This window comes from Pelophylax lessonae (genome assembly GCF_965119305.1).
Source record: "Pelophylax lessonae genome assembly, chromosome: 3".
Lineage (NCBI taxonomy): Eukaryota > Metazoa > Chordata > Amphibia > Anura > Ranidae > Pelophylax > Pelophylax lessonae.
The window spans coordinates 229,216,612-229,234,819 of NC_138770.1; the positions used below are offsets into that span (position 1 = coordinate 229,216,612).

General features: G+C 39.4%; 1 protein-coding gene across 6 annotated transcripts in view; it reads right to left on the reverse strand.

Annotated features, from left to right (window-relative positions):
- DOCK10 (dedicator of cytokinesis 10) overlaps positions 1-18,208 on the reverse strand; it is a 482,217-nt gene that overhangs the window by 43,673 nt on the left and 420,336 nt on the right. For 5 of the 6 annotated variants that reach the window (XM_082248984.1, XM_082248983.1, XM_082248981.1 and 2 more), the window contains exons 46-50: positions 17,541-17,598; positions 13,828-13,926; positions 13,099-13,205; positions 7,203-7,325; positions 3,683-3,796 (exon numbers count right to left, since the gene is read on the reverse strand). In XM_082248984.1, the coding sequence (XP_082105110.1) occupies positions 3,683-3,796; positions 7,203-7,325; positions 13,099-13,205; positions 13,828-13,926; positions 17,541-17,598 (501 nt within the window). The remainder of the gene's footprint in view (positions 1-3,682; positions 3,797-7,202; positions 7,326-13,098; positions 13,206-13,827; positions 13,927-17,540; positions 17,599-18,208) is intronic. The other variant, XM_082248985.1, reaches the window with a different exon arrangement.

Below are 18,208 nucleotides of genomic sequence, written 5' to 3' on the forward strand. Positions count from 1 at the left end.
AGAAGTGGCTTGGATATGGTACAAGATGTTTTCGTGTCACTGTTTTGTGCTTGGTAAAGCTCTTTGATTTAAAAAATACAATCTGCATCACTAGATCGGCTAATGAATTCATTATCTTTAATAGGTTTAACTGCATATGATATTTTTTACACTTTGGTAAATATACATTGATTTTTGTTCATGTATCTCATTCTAATCAAACTTTTCATTTGCTAAATATTCAAAGCCTATTATAAGTAGATTTTCATTTGTGTATCATAAATGCATTAGAAAATGTTAATACAGTATATAAATACACTTTATGACCTGATAAAATAAAGCTCTGCCACCATTGTGCTGGCTCTTTTGAATGACTTTGCTGAAGACAGCTAAGTAAGTGGCTCACAAGACAGTCAGGCGGTGACCCTCTACATTTTAGAAATCTTGACACTTGGCTAAGCTACTGACTTGTTCTGATGCAAATATTGTCACTGTTGTATTTTAAGAAATGAAGTCTGTTAACTAATTAATTTACAATGAAACTTCGAAGGCACTAAATCCTACTCAAGCCAATACATATTCTGTTGCTTTCTATATAATTACACAGCATTGAGTCAACAGTGATGCTTCACCCTAAAAGCTGTTAAGCTGTTATGTGAACAGACACGAATGAACACAACACTCTCAAAGAGACAAATGAACATTTTAGCTCATATTTATAAATTAGATGCAAGACATCATGGAAGAACAGCTGCCAATGACTGAGTAGTAAAAAAAGAGACAAGCAGAAATAAGCCACTTACCACAGCCTTCAATAGGATCAGACGGAAAAAAAGAGCAAATGCATGCATTAAGATTGAATCGGTATATTAGAGGGATTGTAAAAGTCATAACAGTTTCTGCCATCCCTGGTTCAGAATTCAGGAACGTCTAGCTGGCCAAAAATCCACTCGCTTCTCTGACAGCCAGCCTAAGTCCATGATTGACTAAAACTTGGCCACTGACAGTCTTAAATGCTGATACCTGGGAGCAGTAATGTATGAAAACAGCTCTGCTCTCCCTTTTGGGGATTAAATATGCCACATTTCATTTGTTCTCAACAAGCCAGATATTTCCTTTCTACAGATGAGCTAGAGCAGAAAATCTGTTTTATTTTCACCTTTTACTAAGTTTCTTGGGAAATTGCCTATATTTACCTTCCTTCACCAGTTCCAGAACACTTGGATTTGGTTTTTATCCTGCTTTACTTCACCCCGTGTGCCAAATTCAGCAGTTTTATAGTGCAGTTCTTACATACAATGGTTATTACAGCATTGGTTTACTGGAACTGAAGGGGGGGGGGGGGCTTTAGAGTGCTCCTATAGCCTCAAATAAAAGAATATTCTACAAATGAGGTTGGTAGGAAAAGCTTAAAAAAAATATATTTATGAATATGTTTGGGAATTTAAAAAAATGATCTTAAGCCCTGTACCAACCTCCTGCACCAATTAAGCACCATCTATCATAATATAGGAGTGCCATATCCTTCTCCAGTAAGCTGTTGTGGGTTGTGTAGCAGATGGTATTACTTGCAAAAGTGTTCTGTATGGAGAGCTCTGCACAGAAAAGTCTGTGATAACTAGCTGTTCTACAGGTTGCTGTACTGGCTTTGCTCATGTAAACCGGAAACAATATGGAGATACATAAGATAAAGGTAATAAATAAACATAACACTTTCAAAATACACAAAAACGTTCATCATGGGAAGAAAACTGTCTTCCTTCCCTACTTTTTAAAGTGAAATTGAACTTGCAAGGTGAAGGCATAGAGAAGATGTTATAGAGAATAACTAGAACTGTTAAAGTGAATGTATACCCAAAACATTCTCAGTTTTGGAGAGAGTAAAGACGGGTTAAAACTTCTGTCAGTTTATTTTTTGTTGTTGCCTTTACTTCTTGTCAAGGAGAGTAAAACTCTACACAAATAGAGGCTTCCCCTCTTAGACAAGTGTCCTAATTAGGAGATTTCCCCTCTATTGCTGTTCTGAGGACAACTGAAACAATTTGGATTTCCCATAACTTTTGATTTTTGTGACAGCAGCCAACAGGACAAATAGGAAGGTTGAATCTCCCCAGTGGGACACAGGCATCAATAAAAACTGGGGTTCTAATCTGTCCCCACTGTACCCACAATCTAAAAAAAAAATCCTTACAGCTGTAAATCTGCAGTGTTAAATATATGACACCACTGCCTGTGGTTGCTATTCTCACAAGATTTAGATGAGATTTAATGGCATCACCACTGTGTTGCTCATTGTTCTCCTTGCTGAAGGCTCCAACAAGAAGCAAAGCTCTGTGCCCCTACCAAGATGGCCCCCCTTCACACAGAGATAAAGTGCAGAACAAGGCATGGTGGGTCAGTAACGGCAAATGATCAGCTGCAGGGAGATCAGACCATAAGCACAACAGAAGACTAGTCCTTTGCCCTTTGCCTTTTTTATTTTTTTTTTTATTTCAGTACAGTTTACAGAGTTTAACTCCTCTTTTAATTTAAAAAAAAAAATTAAGATTTGTATTTACTTGTCTGTATTATTGTTAACTCCCGACCCTACAAGGGTCCTCATATAATGTGAGGATAGTTTGCTGCATTTTACAAAGCATTATGAATGTGTTGGTTCTACAGTAAAGAGAAAATCTGTTTCCTGTGTAGAAATTTCATAGGTTAATTTTAAGATTGGGAGAGGAGTGTCAAAGCCATACATGAAGCATTCAGTTTGTTTTAAAATTCCTATAAAATGCCCCATTTTATATGTTAAAAAATATTTTTTAAACTTGTTTTGGAGAGTTGATATACTTGTTATTATATATCTCCTGTGTTAAACATACAGTTGTTTAATTTGATCTAAATGTTCTTCACAGAATAACTGTACATACATATTCATCTGATCCTCCAACAAAATCAACTGATGTTTTATGTATAATGAGAAATAAAAAATTCATATATTATTGTAAAAGATGTATGGGCCGCTAGTCACATGATTTTGCCATGAATTTTGTAAGGAAACAATGTAGCTGTCAGTATATATTCATGAAAGTAAAATGAACAAATCTGGGCTGTGGTCCATAATCTATAACCATTCTGTTTGTATAGCTGGCAAAGGATTTGTCCCATGGCACACTAGCTCAATGACCAAACTGAAATTTACACAAAAACATACATGACATGACACACATTAACTCTCAATGTAAGGGGCATTGTTTAAATCAATGTACTGTAATGGGGATCCTTTCCACTAACCACCAGTGTAGAGGGGCATTGGACAATGGCCACTAATGTAACGGAGCACTACAATGACCACCAACATAGGAAAGCAACTCCCTACTGACCATAAAATGGCATTACAATATTCACTGTCTGTGTTTTATTCTTCCCACTAATATTATACATTTCATGAGTTTTACAGAAAATAAAGCAAAAATGATCATGTATGGGTGTCAGATAAGCTAAGTAGGACACATTCTACATTCTTTTATTTATTTTCATATTATATCTACTACTTAGCATGTTTATGCACCTTGAGTTGTAGCTATATTTTTAGCAGGGTTTCTCTGATACCTCCTCCTTGGTAAAAACATGTAAAAAGGATGCCTTGAACCAACACACAGGCTACAATTATTGAAACACGGTGTAGTGCTATGCAGTAATTGCCCAACTTTTAATTTACCTGGCCATAGAAAGCGACTCGATAATAACGCCCGAACAGCCTTTTCTCTGCATTTACCACCTCTGCAATTTTTAGATAGGATCGGTGAATGCGGTAATAGAGCTCCGACAGTCTCTGAAATCAGGTTAGCAGAAAGTATGAATTATTTAGTATGTGTTCCACATTTCTGCTTTATAAAAGCCGCATGACATTTACAGGAGACTGTGAGAATTTCCCCCAAAAATGATATTGTGCTGATCAAGCAAAATATTTAAAGTAAATTAATCAAAAACATCAGCAGACTTAAAAATGACAAGCATTCGTTGTTTAATCATATGCAAAAATGATGAAAAGCTGTAGACCAACATGAAGCAGTTTTAGATTTCAACGGTAAACAAAAGATTCAATCATAGAAGTAGACTCCCCTTACCATCTTTATGTTAGTTTTGATAATACCATGTATGAGGCACTAGCTGTCAGTAATATGGGCAATGTATATGCATCACCTAGGTTTCTCACATACACATGGTGAGGGGGCTCCAGGGTTTGTGTCTATTATAGAGAAAACAATGTTTTTTAATACGTTCTGTGTCTTAAAGCCCAGAGGTTTTGTAGAGCTTTGGTATTATAAAGCCTCCATCCATAGGTCAGCATCTTACCTCGTAGCTAGACCTCATTTTTAAGCCTCGTACACACTCAACGAATTTCCGCCGGCCGGTCGTCGGTCTTTTGTACAGAGTGTGTGTCTGTTGGTTGGAATGTGCTCTAGACTGCACACAAATTTTCCCGTACAACAGAATTCTACTTCAGAAGTGATGTCATGTGTTGGATTGCTTTCTATGTGTTCTTTCATCTCTGAGCATGCCTAGTCTTGCTCATAAGATTTTTCCCCATCGAAATCTGTACTAATGAGACGAAAATCGGACGTGTTTTGACGGAGGACAAAAATTTTAATGCCTGCACACCAGGATTTTTTCGGCCGTAAAGTCGAAGTCAGTTGTAGGAAGCACCATACTAACAAGCTGAAAATCGTCAGATCGGTCGTCGGACGAAATTTCCCGGCCGAATTTCTTCTCGTGTGTACAGGGCTTAAGTCTCAGCTGTCCACAGCTCTTTATATGGTTGGACTGACTGATATCCAGGGCTCTCTCTGGGTAGAAAGGCTGACTGCTAAACACTAAAAAGTTACATGTAATGCCTGTTTGTTTTAGGGAACCCATTAGGGATTGGACAGAAGCGGACATAAATTTAGTTAGTAGCTCAGACAAGCAAATGTTTTGGTTGTTTTATGTTATGTACTTGTTCTACAAAGCCCTGCTGCACTGAAATTTGTTTGCTTACTGCCTTTGGTGTGCCTGTGTCTAGCATGGTTTATTGCTGCCACTACTAGTTGAGCCAGTCCCCTTTACACATATATTATTATAATGTTTGTTATGTGCACACATTTGTAAAGAGTCAATGTGAACAAAACAAGATTGATCACCCAGCATTGAGACCATGCCTTCTCTAATAGCTCTGGGTCTCAGCCTAACAATCGGGGAAAAACTGACAATCGTTCAGAGATCTTGTGTCATTCAAAGAAGCTGTACTATGGCTTCTATAAATGGTGGATCTGGCAGGAAAAGTCAGCAATGCCAAGGTCTCTTAATGAGAGCTCCTGATAGCCCTTTAGCTGTTAATACAGTGGTAGCAGTGGTGGGGGTTTGGGTTGGAACAAGATTTCTCCTGAAAGCAGAAGAATCAACACAAGGGACACATTTACCTGACTGTCAGTTATGTCTCTTGTGCTGAGTTCTCTGTTTATGTACTCTCTGTATTACCCTGGTCAAAGCCACACTGGATGGTGTAACATGTAGGGGGTGGAGTCAGTGACACAAAGAGTACACGGAGATTTGGGCGGAAGGTATCCATACACATCGCTTTTTAGAGATTTTTGTGCAGTTTTGTGCACATGATAATGTGTGTTATTTTATTAGCTGCTAATAAATGGTACTTGGTTTATTATAAATATTTATTTCTGAGCATTTATCTCTGTATATATGGCAAAGCATATGTGATCTGGTAGAGGTAGTGCAGGATTCCGACGATCTGGCATATTGGAGTTGTTACCCTTGTGCAGTGGAGGGAGGGCAAATCACATGGTGGTTGGTAACATTATGAAAATTGTAAAGACATATAACATTTGGACACTATAATTGCACGTTCTTTATCACGTGGACTATTGAATGGATTTCGATTTTATGAACTTTTCCTAATTTATATGATTTATTCATTATGGACATTTTATGAATTAATGAATATGTTTGATTGATTAGAATAACCAGAGGAGATTGCAGTGCTGAGTCACTTATTATTTACATTTTTAATAAATTATTATATCATTAAAAGTGTCCCTGCTGAAAAGAGCTCCAGCCTGGTGAATATTGCAGGAACTGATACAGCATCCTCCATGGGGACACCTGCTCATGTGACAACTCTCTAAGACAGGAATTCTATTCACTTTGGAATGATTTCCTCTCATTTTCTCTTGCATCTCTAGGACAGGAAGCAGCGGAAACTTTCCCCATTAAGAACGCAAAGGCAGCAAAAAATAAATAAATAAAGAAATAGCCTGTGGTTTAACCCTATCTTACCATATCTTAAACGAAAACTATATCATGTTAAAATGGTTCTAAAAGCAGAAGGTTTTTTTTACCTTATTGCATGCATGCATTAGGGTAAAAAGCCTTCTGGGGGTAGTTTGACCCCCCAGCCCCCACTTATAATTACCTGAGCCCAATTTCGATCCAGTGATATGCATGAGAGCAGTGGCTCTCCCGGGTCTCTCTCTCTTTTCTCTTTGGCTCACACAGCCATTGGCTCCTGCTGCGGTCAACCACAGCCAGTGGGCCAATGAGGAGAAAGCAGGGTAAGAGCTGAGCCACGCTTTGTGTGTAAATAAACAATGTCCATTCAGGAGTGAGCCTGCTCGAGTGCCCCCACAGCAAGAGGCTTGCTTGTGAAGGCATCTAGGAGGGGGGAGGGGCAATGACTCAAAAAAAAAAAAAGAGGATCAGGGCTGCTCTGTGCATAACTATTGCACAGAGCAGATAAGTATAACATGTTTGTTTTTTTTCTCTTTTTAAATATAACCTTTAAAATCACTTAAACTTTACATAGTCTTTAAAATTTGCAGTTTTAGTTCCCCCCAAATAACTACAGCTTCAATATTATAAATGGGTCTTGCAAAATCAGGTTATGCCTGTGTATATGGCATATAAATATTTCTTTCCTCCCTACATGATACTGGTGTTCAGCAAAGATTCAGGAACTGTCGGGTGTGACCAAATGTTTGCATAGCCAAAAGATCAGGGTTTTGGACTTCACCTCAAAGTTTGTAGACCTTATGATAGAATGCAGAACAGTGTTGTCTGAGATATCAATAATTCTAAAAAACTATCACAGCTACTAGTTAAAATTTTCTATGCAGCATTAAATTGTACTCTGCTTTTGAATTCACTGACTGCATGTCATGAAATCATGTAAAGGAAATAAAAGCTACCTTGAAGTCTCTTTGCTTTTCAAACACAGCAATGACTGGCTTGCTAACATCAGCAATCAACTCATATCGTTCAGATTTCCAGAGAAAGTCCACGCACAGGTCAAGCTGCTCTACCAGAGTACTCTGAAATGACATAAAAAGATGCAGATTTTTACTATGGGATACATTATGAACCACTAATATACATGTAGCACTGCCCCCTAGGGAGCTGCTGAGAATTACACGTTCTTGTGTCCCCTGGGTTACCATTAGGAACTGATAGCAGATACACGGCATTAACAGTTCTTGGCTCAGACAATGAACAGTCCAGGGGATGTGGTTTTTTTGTATTTTATTTTAGAACTTGGATGGGAGAAGGGAATGAGTGGGATACTTCAACTTGAACTATGCACAATTTCTGAGGACAACTGACTGCTGAATGCGACAAGGCCGCTGCTTCACCTTGCCTCTGAAGTGAAGATAAAGAATATGGACTCGCACTTGAATTACTCTTCAGGGTCTAACTTGGCACCCCCTTTCTCACTGACTGTGTGTGCTGACCTTCTGTCCACTGACACCCTCCTGGAGTGGTCCCCATCCTGGACAGACCCTTGGCAAGCTCCCTGGTACTCACGGACACTGTTTTCCCTCAGGTCTCTCTGCCACTTGCTCCACTGTTAGTATCCACAGGACCTCTTGGCTCAGCACCACACTTCTGATCCACTAGGCCGATCGCCTGTGACCACCTTCCTCAGCAACAGGAGGAGAGACAGCCGTCACCCTCCTCCTGGGACCTGGCTCCCGCCCAAACACACCCTGTCACATGTGCCCGTGGCTTTTATAACGTATCCCAGAATGCACCACTTTTGTGCCAACCCACTGGGATAGTCATAAAAGCCTGTGTGTCACTGGCAGGGTTTCCTCCACTGTCCAACATGTTCCTCTATTGGACACAATGGGGACACTCCCTCAGACCAAATGAATCACACCTGGACACATGCAACAGGCCTAACTGTATATCCTGCTCTCTGATAAGCAGGAAGCACATAACTTTAAGCTGCAATTCTGCTGATAAGCAGCCAGAATCAAAACTATGCTACCTATCTAGCACCTGACTAGGAGGGTGCTACATACAGTATTCCAGGAGGACCTACAAATAAGGAGGCATTTAGCTTGAAAATGCTATTAAATACAGTATACAACAGTAATAGCTGACAGTTTTAATATTAATAAGGTAATCAAGATTTGTGTGGTTTAGGAGGTGAGTGGACATGGAGCAAATGGACAGGAAGCATATCAGCTATATTTCTGGTTCCCAGTGTCAGCTATGGCACCATAGGATAAACCTATTTCACTTTCCCTAACAGTTCTGGGTTCTCGTAGCCATGGAAAGATGAATTAAACCAGGCACAAAACACATTTTTAATGTACAGTCTGTTAATTAGTACTCCTCATCTCCAGCTTTCCTACATCAAGTGTCAGCCTGCTGTAAGTCAGAATTAGTGTGCCACTCTATGTAAAAAAATGTTTACAATAAAAAAAAAGTATTGAAAAGTAGTAATTAAAATTTACAGTTGTGAGCCATTTATTACTATAATTTCATTACATTAAGTCAGGGACACTTATTCAGTCCTTCAAAATGTTATGTCAGAACTTTGTAAACCTGTGCTGTAATCTAAAAAACATTATCAACTGTTAGTGGGTTACTCTCATCCCGTTGCCTACAAATACAACATTTCTCAGCCTGGTTATGGAACTTTTTCCCAAACCCCATAATGCCTGGTACAATGGGACAGTAACAGTGATCATGAAAGATGCATGGATTGCACTGCTCCCTTATACTTCAGCTAATGACTCATATTAACCCCTTCATAACAGAGGGTAAAACAAATCCTAATGCCTGAACCCAATTTTGCAACTTTGACATGTGTTAGTAAAACTGTATATATCATCACATCTACTTTGTCTATCCAGGTGGATTATACCTTTTTTCTTCAGGACAAATTGGGCTTTTGTTTGGTGGCAAATGATAACACATATCTCCTGATTTATTTATTTTTTTTTTATTATTATCAAAGGAAAACTGTCCAAAAATAGTAAAAATATTCTTTTTTTTTTCAATTTAGCTGTATAATTCTTGCTATTACCCTAACTAGCCACTAAAGAACAACCCAAAATAAATTCTCCTGATGCTCGCAGCAATACCACATACCCGTATGCTTGTTTGTACCCATGGTAGGGCCCAGAAACAATAGTGTGCATTTTCCTTTTTTTTTTTTCTTTGACCCTTAACTTGACACTAACACTTACCCTGACACTGACCTAGGTCAAACCTTGATCTAGCGTTTTTTTCTTTATTTCTTAGTTTGTAAATTTTTCTATTTTTTACATACAAACTTGTTTACATTTTTCTCTCCAGGCAAGGAGGAAAAAAACACAGGGGCGGGATTCGAAGTGACTAATCATTGTGATAGCCAATCAGAGGCTATCACAGCTATCAGGTAATCAGAAACCTAGACTCTCGGTTCCCGATCATTAGTACTAAACCCAGGGCTCTTAGTGAAAACCCGGTTTCTTTGCGGGAGTATACGGTGCAGCTTGCTCCTAACACAAACACAGGTACGCATATATACAGCCTCACAGAAGAAGACTCACTTAAGTGAGGTCATATATATGTGTACAGTAGGCGGCAAGGGGATAATAAAGGAGAGCTTCTCCCTACTTTTCTTTTTTTCAATTCCAACATATCTTTTTCGCTGGGTTATACTTAAATACAACCTTAATTCCCAAAAAAGTTGGGATGCTGTGTAAAATTTACATAAAAACTGCAAATTTCCAAATCCCATAAACCCATATTTTTAGGAGATTAGGAGGCACACACGTCACACACAACTTGCGGTCCGTGCTGCAGCCGGCCGCAAGCCTTTGCAGGAATTTGTATGCCTATGTTTATGCTGAATACAAGACATCTAATTGTAAGTGCATTATCAACTTTTTTATGAATAAATCTCAAGGGTAATACACTATTAGTCCTTTTTTTTCCTTTAATACACGGTGGTTTTGTGAGTTTGTAAAGAAGGATGAGGCTGTGTTTCTTGCTGGTACTCGTTGCCATCTAGTGGAGAAAGAAAGGTAGAGCGGTTCTACATCCCACTTCAGGATTTTAAAGAGGAAGCAAGGCGGTGGTTTCACTGAACAAGTGCATACCTATTACCATCTGGTAAGAGGCTAATTCTTGGTAATTTACACGTGGTGTTTGTTCACAAGGAGATTGGATATTTTTTCAGCACAAGATAATATAGTTGCACCTTATTTATTTCCGTTTGGTAAGGATGAATTTCACTCGGTGGTGGATACACGTATTATTTGGATAGAATACAATTCTACTCACCTGCACAATATTTATGGACATTTATGAACTTTTATGTTTATGCACCAATTGATTTGCATTATTAATTGGCTTCACAGATTGATATATGTTATATATATTTACTTTTGTTGATTTGGTTCACACATACATATATGTTATATATTTATTATTTATTTGTTATTTGTTGTTTAGCGCACCCCACACCACATATACATTTATCTATATTCAAAAGCACTGAATACCGGGAGCAGCTTCAACACACTATCAGCGCACCCATCCCCCTTACAACAAACCCATATTTTAGTCACACCAAACACATATCAAATTTTAAACTGGGAAAATTGATAATTTTAAGAAAAAAAAAAGTAATTTTGAAATTGATGGCAGCAACACGTTTTAAAAATGTTGGGACAGGCCATGTTTATCACAGTGTAGCATCCCATCTTCTTTTAAAACATTCTGTACATGTTTGGGAACTGCGACCAGTTGCTAGAGTTTTTGGTGAGAAATGTTGTCCAATTTGTGACTGATATAGGATTCTGCTCAACAGTCATGTGTCTTCTTTGTCGTATTTTTTGTTTCAAGATGCGCCAAATATTTTCAGTTGGTTAAAGGTCTATACTGCAAGCAGGCCAATTAAGCACCCAGACTCTTTTACTATGAAGCCATACTGTTCTCATAGATGAAGTTTGCGGTTTAGCATTGTCCTACTGAAATATGCAAGGCATTCCCAGAAAAATAAATTTTCTGTATGAGAGCATATGCTGCTCTAAAAGCTGGACATATCTTTCAGCATTGATGGTGCCTTTCCAGATATGCAAGCTGCCCATTCCATATGCATAAATGCACTCCCATATCATCAAAGATGCAGGCCCATCTGAGGGCCAGAAGATCTCGAGCATCCAGTATTGTGTTTCGGCACTGTCTTTTGAGCACAGTGATTTCTCCAGATTCACAAAATCTTCTGATGATATTATATACTGTAGGTGATGATATATTTAAAGTCCTTGTAATTTTATGTTGAGGAACATTATTCTGAAATTGTTTGACAATTTTCAGATGCAGATTTTCACAGATTGATGAACCTCTGCCCATCTCTACTTCTCGGGCACTCTGACTCTCTATGATGCTCTTTTTATACCTAATCATGTTACTGACCTGATCAGTGGTCTAAACATCGCCCGGATATCCTGAAACCACTGACGTCACTTCCCCTAAAGCGGTGGAACGCACGCCTGCCGCTGCCACGCTATGAGGTTGTTAGAAGTGAGGAACACATCTCGTTGCTTGGGCTACAACATTTCAACTTTGGCGATCCTTTCCTGTGCGAGGAGGGCGCTTTTTATGTAAGCAAACACCTTTATTGTTCCACTTTTATTAAATAAACAGGATTACACTATTTTGGCTTCTTGTTTCCTATTCATATTTTTATACTGAGTGAGTGGTCCAGGGGACGCTTTTTCAGAGGAGAGAGGAGGAGGAGAGCGTTTATACACAGGGGCCTGGATTGTGTATTGAGCGTTTTAGGTCCTTGGGACCTGCCTACTTCCGGTGAGCATAATATTTGTCACAGCTCACGAGGTGGATTATTCTCATTTGAATACACGGTGTTGGAGATATTGCATGAACTTTTCACTTGAAATCACCATTTTGCACTTATTTATATTATAGCAGTATATATTATATATTCACATATGCCTTAGGGTTTGATATATATTTTGCTGCATTTATCCCTGTAGAGGGACCGTTAGAGCACTGTATTTTGTGTTTCAATTTTTAATATCACCATTTTCATTATAAGTGCATCTCACTCAGGTACTATTATAGCACTTTATTTAGAACGTGCACTGTTGCATTATCACAATATTGTTTGATTGTTGTAACACTAGTACCAGCGCTTACTTTTTCATTTTTTATGTAACACACATTTAAAGGGGCAGCAGGTCATTCACAGTGTTCACCTATTTAAAAAGTAGGCACCTTCACACAGTTTCCTATGCCATCTTTATGTAGAGCAGCAATTCTTTTTTTCAGATCCTCAGAGAGTTCTTTGCCATGAGGTGCCATCTTGAACTTCCAGTGACCAGTAGAGAGAGTGAGAGCTATACAACCAAATTTAATATATCTTCTCCTCATTCACACCTGAGACCTTGTAACACTAATGAGTCACATTACACCGGGGAGGGAAAATGGCTAAATGGACCCAATTTGGACATTTTCACTTAGAGGTGTAATCACTTTTGTTGCCAGCGGTTTAGACATTAATGGCTGTGTTGAGTTATTTTGAGGGGACAGCAAATTTACACGGTTATACAAGCTGTACACTCACTACTTTACATTGTAGCAAAGTGTAATTTCTTCAGTGTTGTCACATGAAAAGATATAATAAAATATTTACAAAAATGTGAGGGGTGTACTCACTTTTGTGAGATACTGTATATATATATATATATATATATATATATATATATATATATATATATATATATATATGTGGTAGGTATAATTTATAATTACAGCATGTAGATGGCAACAGATTTCTTTTACCTCATTATATGGGGTATCCTGCATCCCTGAGTCTTCTTTCATTGCACCTTCTTCCCTAATATTTGGGGTGATACTCTGAAAGGCTGGCCATCCCATGGAAAACAAACCTGTAAATGAAATGTTGAAAAAAAATGAAACTGTTATTTCCAAACATTTTTTAACATGAAAGTATATAATAAACATACAAAGACAGTTAACCCTAAAATACTTTGATTTATAGGTTAAGATATATTTCTAAAATGAAGTTATTCTCCTGCCCACTGAGATCTCCTTTCCTGTTGGCTGTAAATGATCTACGTCCGTGAGGCAAGCTGAAAAAAATCTGTGGACTCCGTCTATAACCAAACAGCCCACTGAAGATGGAGTGCCATAGTTTAGGAAAACAGACTTTACTGAACCTGACCTATTATCAAGTATAGTGACACAGCCTCCTAATTTTTTTGTATTCCCACAACTACAAATGTATGTGACAGAGTAAACCTGTGTGAAGGGTTCCATTCATGACCTCTTTTTCTGAAAGCTTTAGCTGTCTGGCTTTCTGAGTAACCGACATGGAACAAGCTGTCCAAGGCTGTCTAGTATACTTATCAATGGATGTCTTAATTACCTTCTCCCAAAAAACAGAATTATTAATCTGGGGACAAGTCTCCTTCACCTTGGAGCCACAAGTTAAAAAATGGAGAGTTAATGAAAGGATGAACAGGTCACATGCAGGGTTAGTGAACTCACTCTTTGCACCGATGGAGATTAGTAATTGATTAGAATCAGAAGAATTTTCCTCTTCCAGCAGCATGCTCGTTGTCTGATTGGTTTCATTTTTCCAGTAACCTATGGTAGTTCATAATGATTGAGTGATGTTATCATACAACATTGTTAGTGCATGCATGGAATGGGCTACAGTAAAAACTGTACATTTGTTTGTAATAAAAATATACATTAAGGTATGTCAAATAGTAATGTTTAAGTCACTCTATTGAATTTGTGTTCCTTAAATAAGAGCCCGAGTCATTTTGGTGTTTATTAAAAGTCAGCAGCTACAAAACTGTAGCTGCTGACTTTTAATAAACAGACACTTACCTGTCCCAGGATCCAGCGACGTGCTTACCATTCCCTCGGTCTTCTGTCCCCTGCATCTCAACTGTGGGCACCCGGCTGTGACAGCTTGTGGCTTCACAGCCTGGCGCTCACTGCCCATGCACGCGCTGTGTAGCGCATCGTGAATGGTCCTGCCATCTTTAGGGACCTGTGACGTGCCCCAGATGACTGTAGAGAGGCAGGGGAAGAGGAGAATTTACACTCAGATCACCTAGGAGATCCGAGATGAAGTGGAAGCGGGTACCTGTACCTGGGGAGGAAGCCTTAAAAAAACTCCTTTTGGGTGGAGCTCTGCTTTAAACATCAAATTGTGTGCAGGAGAAAGTGTACATTTTTTAAATTCCCCTGCACATGATTGAAAATTCTAGGTCAACAAAAGATACCCTAAACTACAGTGCAGAACTGCAATATGTGGCCATGTGTTGACTGATCCCTTATTTATTGCTTCTAATAATAATATTTGTAGGTTTCAAGAGTTGGTCACTTACATTATTATCTTGGTTTAAATCGTATCAAACTATAACGGGGGCATGCATTTGGGTTACTGTGTTCATATAAATACATGTACAAATAATTATCATAAAGAAGAAAATGGTCTGACAATTGTGTTAGCAATGTGAACCACAGTTGATAGATTTCTATGGCAATGGCAAGTCTTTTTTTTACATGATATGCATCATTTTTAAAATACATTGAATGTGGTTTTGAGGTACAGTTGCTGTAATAATTTAGGTGGAAGTGCATTAAGGAACATTGTGATGGGTAGGGATGGGCTGAACACCCCCCTGTCTGGTTCGCAGCAGAACTCCCGAACAGGAAATGTTCTAAACCCCATTCTAGTCTAGGAGAGCCGAACAGGAAAAATCAAAAGTTCCCATTTTGAAGGCTTATATGCAAGTAATTGGCCTTAAAATTGGTATGGGGGTCTGGGTGCAACAATAAAAATAAAAAAATCCTTTAAATATTGTGCCTGGGTGGTCCCTTTAAGGTGGCTGTAAAGTGGTGCACCTGTATCATGTAAAGATCTTGCTACAGCAAAAATGACATTTCTAAAGAAAAAAAAAAAAACATGAGTCAAATCCCATTTAAAATGACTCACAGTTACAATTGCCGGCTTCCCAGCTATTAAAAAATTAAAGAAAAAGACCCTTTGGGTCTGGTATGGGTTTTAAGGGGAACCCCATGCCAAAATTAAAAAAAAATCGGCGTGGGGTCCCCCCCCAAAATCCATGCCAGACCCTTATCTAGGCTCGCAGCCTGGCAGGTCAGGAAAGGGGAGGAAATGAGAGAGCGCCCCCCTACTGAACCACACCAGGCCCCATGCCCTCAACATGGGGGGGGGGGCTGCTCTGAGGCAGAGTGGGCTCCGCCCCAGAGCATCTTGTCCCTGTGTTGATAGGGACAAGGGCCTCTTCCCGACAACCCTGGGCTGTGGTTGTCTGGTTCTGCGGATGGGGGGCTTATCAGAACCTGGAAGCCCCCTTCAAAAAAGGGTCCTCCAGATCCAGCTCCCCCCATGTGAATGGGTATCGGGTACATCTTACTTTACCCATTCACCAAAAAAGTGTTTGCATAAAAAATAAACACGAGACAGTTTTTGATGAGTCCTTTATTCAAAAATAAAAATAAAGTAATAGTGTCCCCCAATGTACATCCATCGTCAATCGTTTCGCCCGCCGTACCGAGAAAGAATAAAAAAAAAAGTTGAACGCTTCCCGCAGTCTGCCTATTCACGGTTTGACTGTTCTTATACAGGGAATGGGCAGGGCCACACCGGTGATGTCACCTGGTGGCCCCGCCCCTCGTAATGTCACCGACCCAGCATGCACCAGTTCATGATGTCATGAAGGGCAGGACCATCCAGGGACATCTCCGTGTGGCCCCGCCTATTCCCTTTTTAAGAACTGTCAACCCGCAAATAGGCAGACCGCGGAAAGCATTAAACGAGAGCAAAGCTTTTTTTTTTTTTTCCTTTGTTGGGTCGGCGGGATGGCGTGATTGATGATGGATTTAAATTGGGGGACACTCATTTTTTTTGTTTGAATAAAGGACTTGTCAAAAACTGTGTGTGTGTTCATTTTTTTGTACACTTTTTTGTTCAATGGGTAGGGGTGCGATGTACCCGATACCCATTCACATAAGGGGGGGGGGAATCTGGGGACCCCTTGTTAAAGGGGACTTCCAGATTCTGATAAACTCCCCCACCCGCAGACCCTGACAACCACAGCCCAGGGTTGTCAGGAAAAGGCCCTTGTCCCCGTCATTATGGCACCCCTGCCCCAGAGCACCCCCCCATGTTGAGGGCATGTGGGGCATGTGACCTGGTATGGTTCAGGAGGGGGGGTCGCTCGCTCGTCCCCTCCCCTCCCCTTTCCTGACCTGCCAGGCTGCATGCCAGGATAAGGGTCTGGTGTGGATTTTGGGGGGACCTCACGCCATTTTTTTTTTTACATTTTTAATAGCTGGGAGCCAGCAATTTGACTCATATTTTTTTCTTTAGAAATTTCATTATTGCTGTAGCACGATCTAATCATGCTACAGATGCGCAACTTTACAGGCACATTAAGGGGACCCCCCCCCAGGCACTATAGGATTTTTCTTTTTTTTTTTTTTTAACAAGCACTTGTTAAGGACGCCGCAGCCGGCTTCCAGGCCCCACTCCTTAACAACCAGCTTACACTGCGCCCTGATTGGGCAAAGCTTTGTCCAATCAGGGCACAACATTGCAAGGTGTTGGTCGGGGTGAACACCTGACAAACACCCTGCAAATTCGGGTGTTCGGTGAACTCCTTAGGGATGGGACAGGAAGGTGTGAGAGCTGAAAAGTAACATATTTTAGAGAGTTCAGGAGTTATACAAGGGGCACAACGTTAGAGCTGAATAGCTGGCCCAGATGCATTAAGAGTTGAGAAGTAGTTTGAATAATAAAAGGTTTGAAGGTTAAAGGTTAGTGGCAATATGGTATACATGGTACCTGGACTGGTAAATATGACTGAGTAATTGTGTCCATTTTATCATTAATAAGAAACTACAAATCAATAAGCTAATTCAGTGCTAAGTCTAAAAAATTTTAAAAAGTGATCCTAGCTCTGTCAGTAGCTCTGATACCTTGATTCTCCCTGGTTGCTTGGATAATACAACAGAATGATGGGGCAGGAACAAGTAATATAGTTCTTTATCAATAATAATTTGATTGCGTTACAGCTGATCGGCTGCAGCCGCTGATTGCAGAATCTTTTACCGCTCTAAGTTGTGACACTATTGTAATTTCCACTCATGAATTTGAGTAAAATAAAAAGAGAAGTAGCATTAATACAACTGGATATTCTCATCCAGATAGTTCTTACCTTTTCGTTTCAAGTATTCGGCTATCAGTGCGGCAATGTGAACATAACACATGGCTGCCTGAAAAGACATAAAAATGATATACTTATAGCCTTTTGTTTGCACTAATCTCTCTAATATTTGTTAAACCATTGAAAAATAATAGTATTAAAAATAAAAACACTTTTTATACGTTGAATATTATACATCAAAAAATAAAGTATTAGTAATTGACAGACATTACATTATCACGAAAAAGGAGATGGTATAAAATAATAGTTCATAGGGCAGCATAATGACCCTGTTAAACCATTAGTATATATATAGTGTAAGCAATAGACAGTTGTCTTTGTATTTCAATATGTATTTGCAGTTACATCATATACTGTACATGGAAATCCCAACTGAATAACATTTAGAGGGGAATTTTGCCAAAACTGGAGCATGCAAAATCTAGTGCAGCTGTGAATAGAAGCCAATTAGCTTCCAGGATTTAGTCCTCGTTCACATTGAGTATGGCTTTAAAATCGCGCGACTTCATCTGAACTCGCACAATTTCCAAGCCGCATTTCAGTGCGACTTCAGATGTGACTTGAAAGACATCTGTGCAGCTTAATGCACAGAAGTCTATTGAAGTCGCAACTGAACTTGCCAAAAGTAGAATGGAAATCGGTGCGGCGCTGTAAAGTTT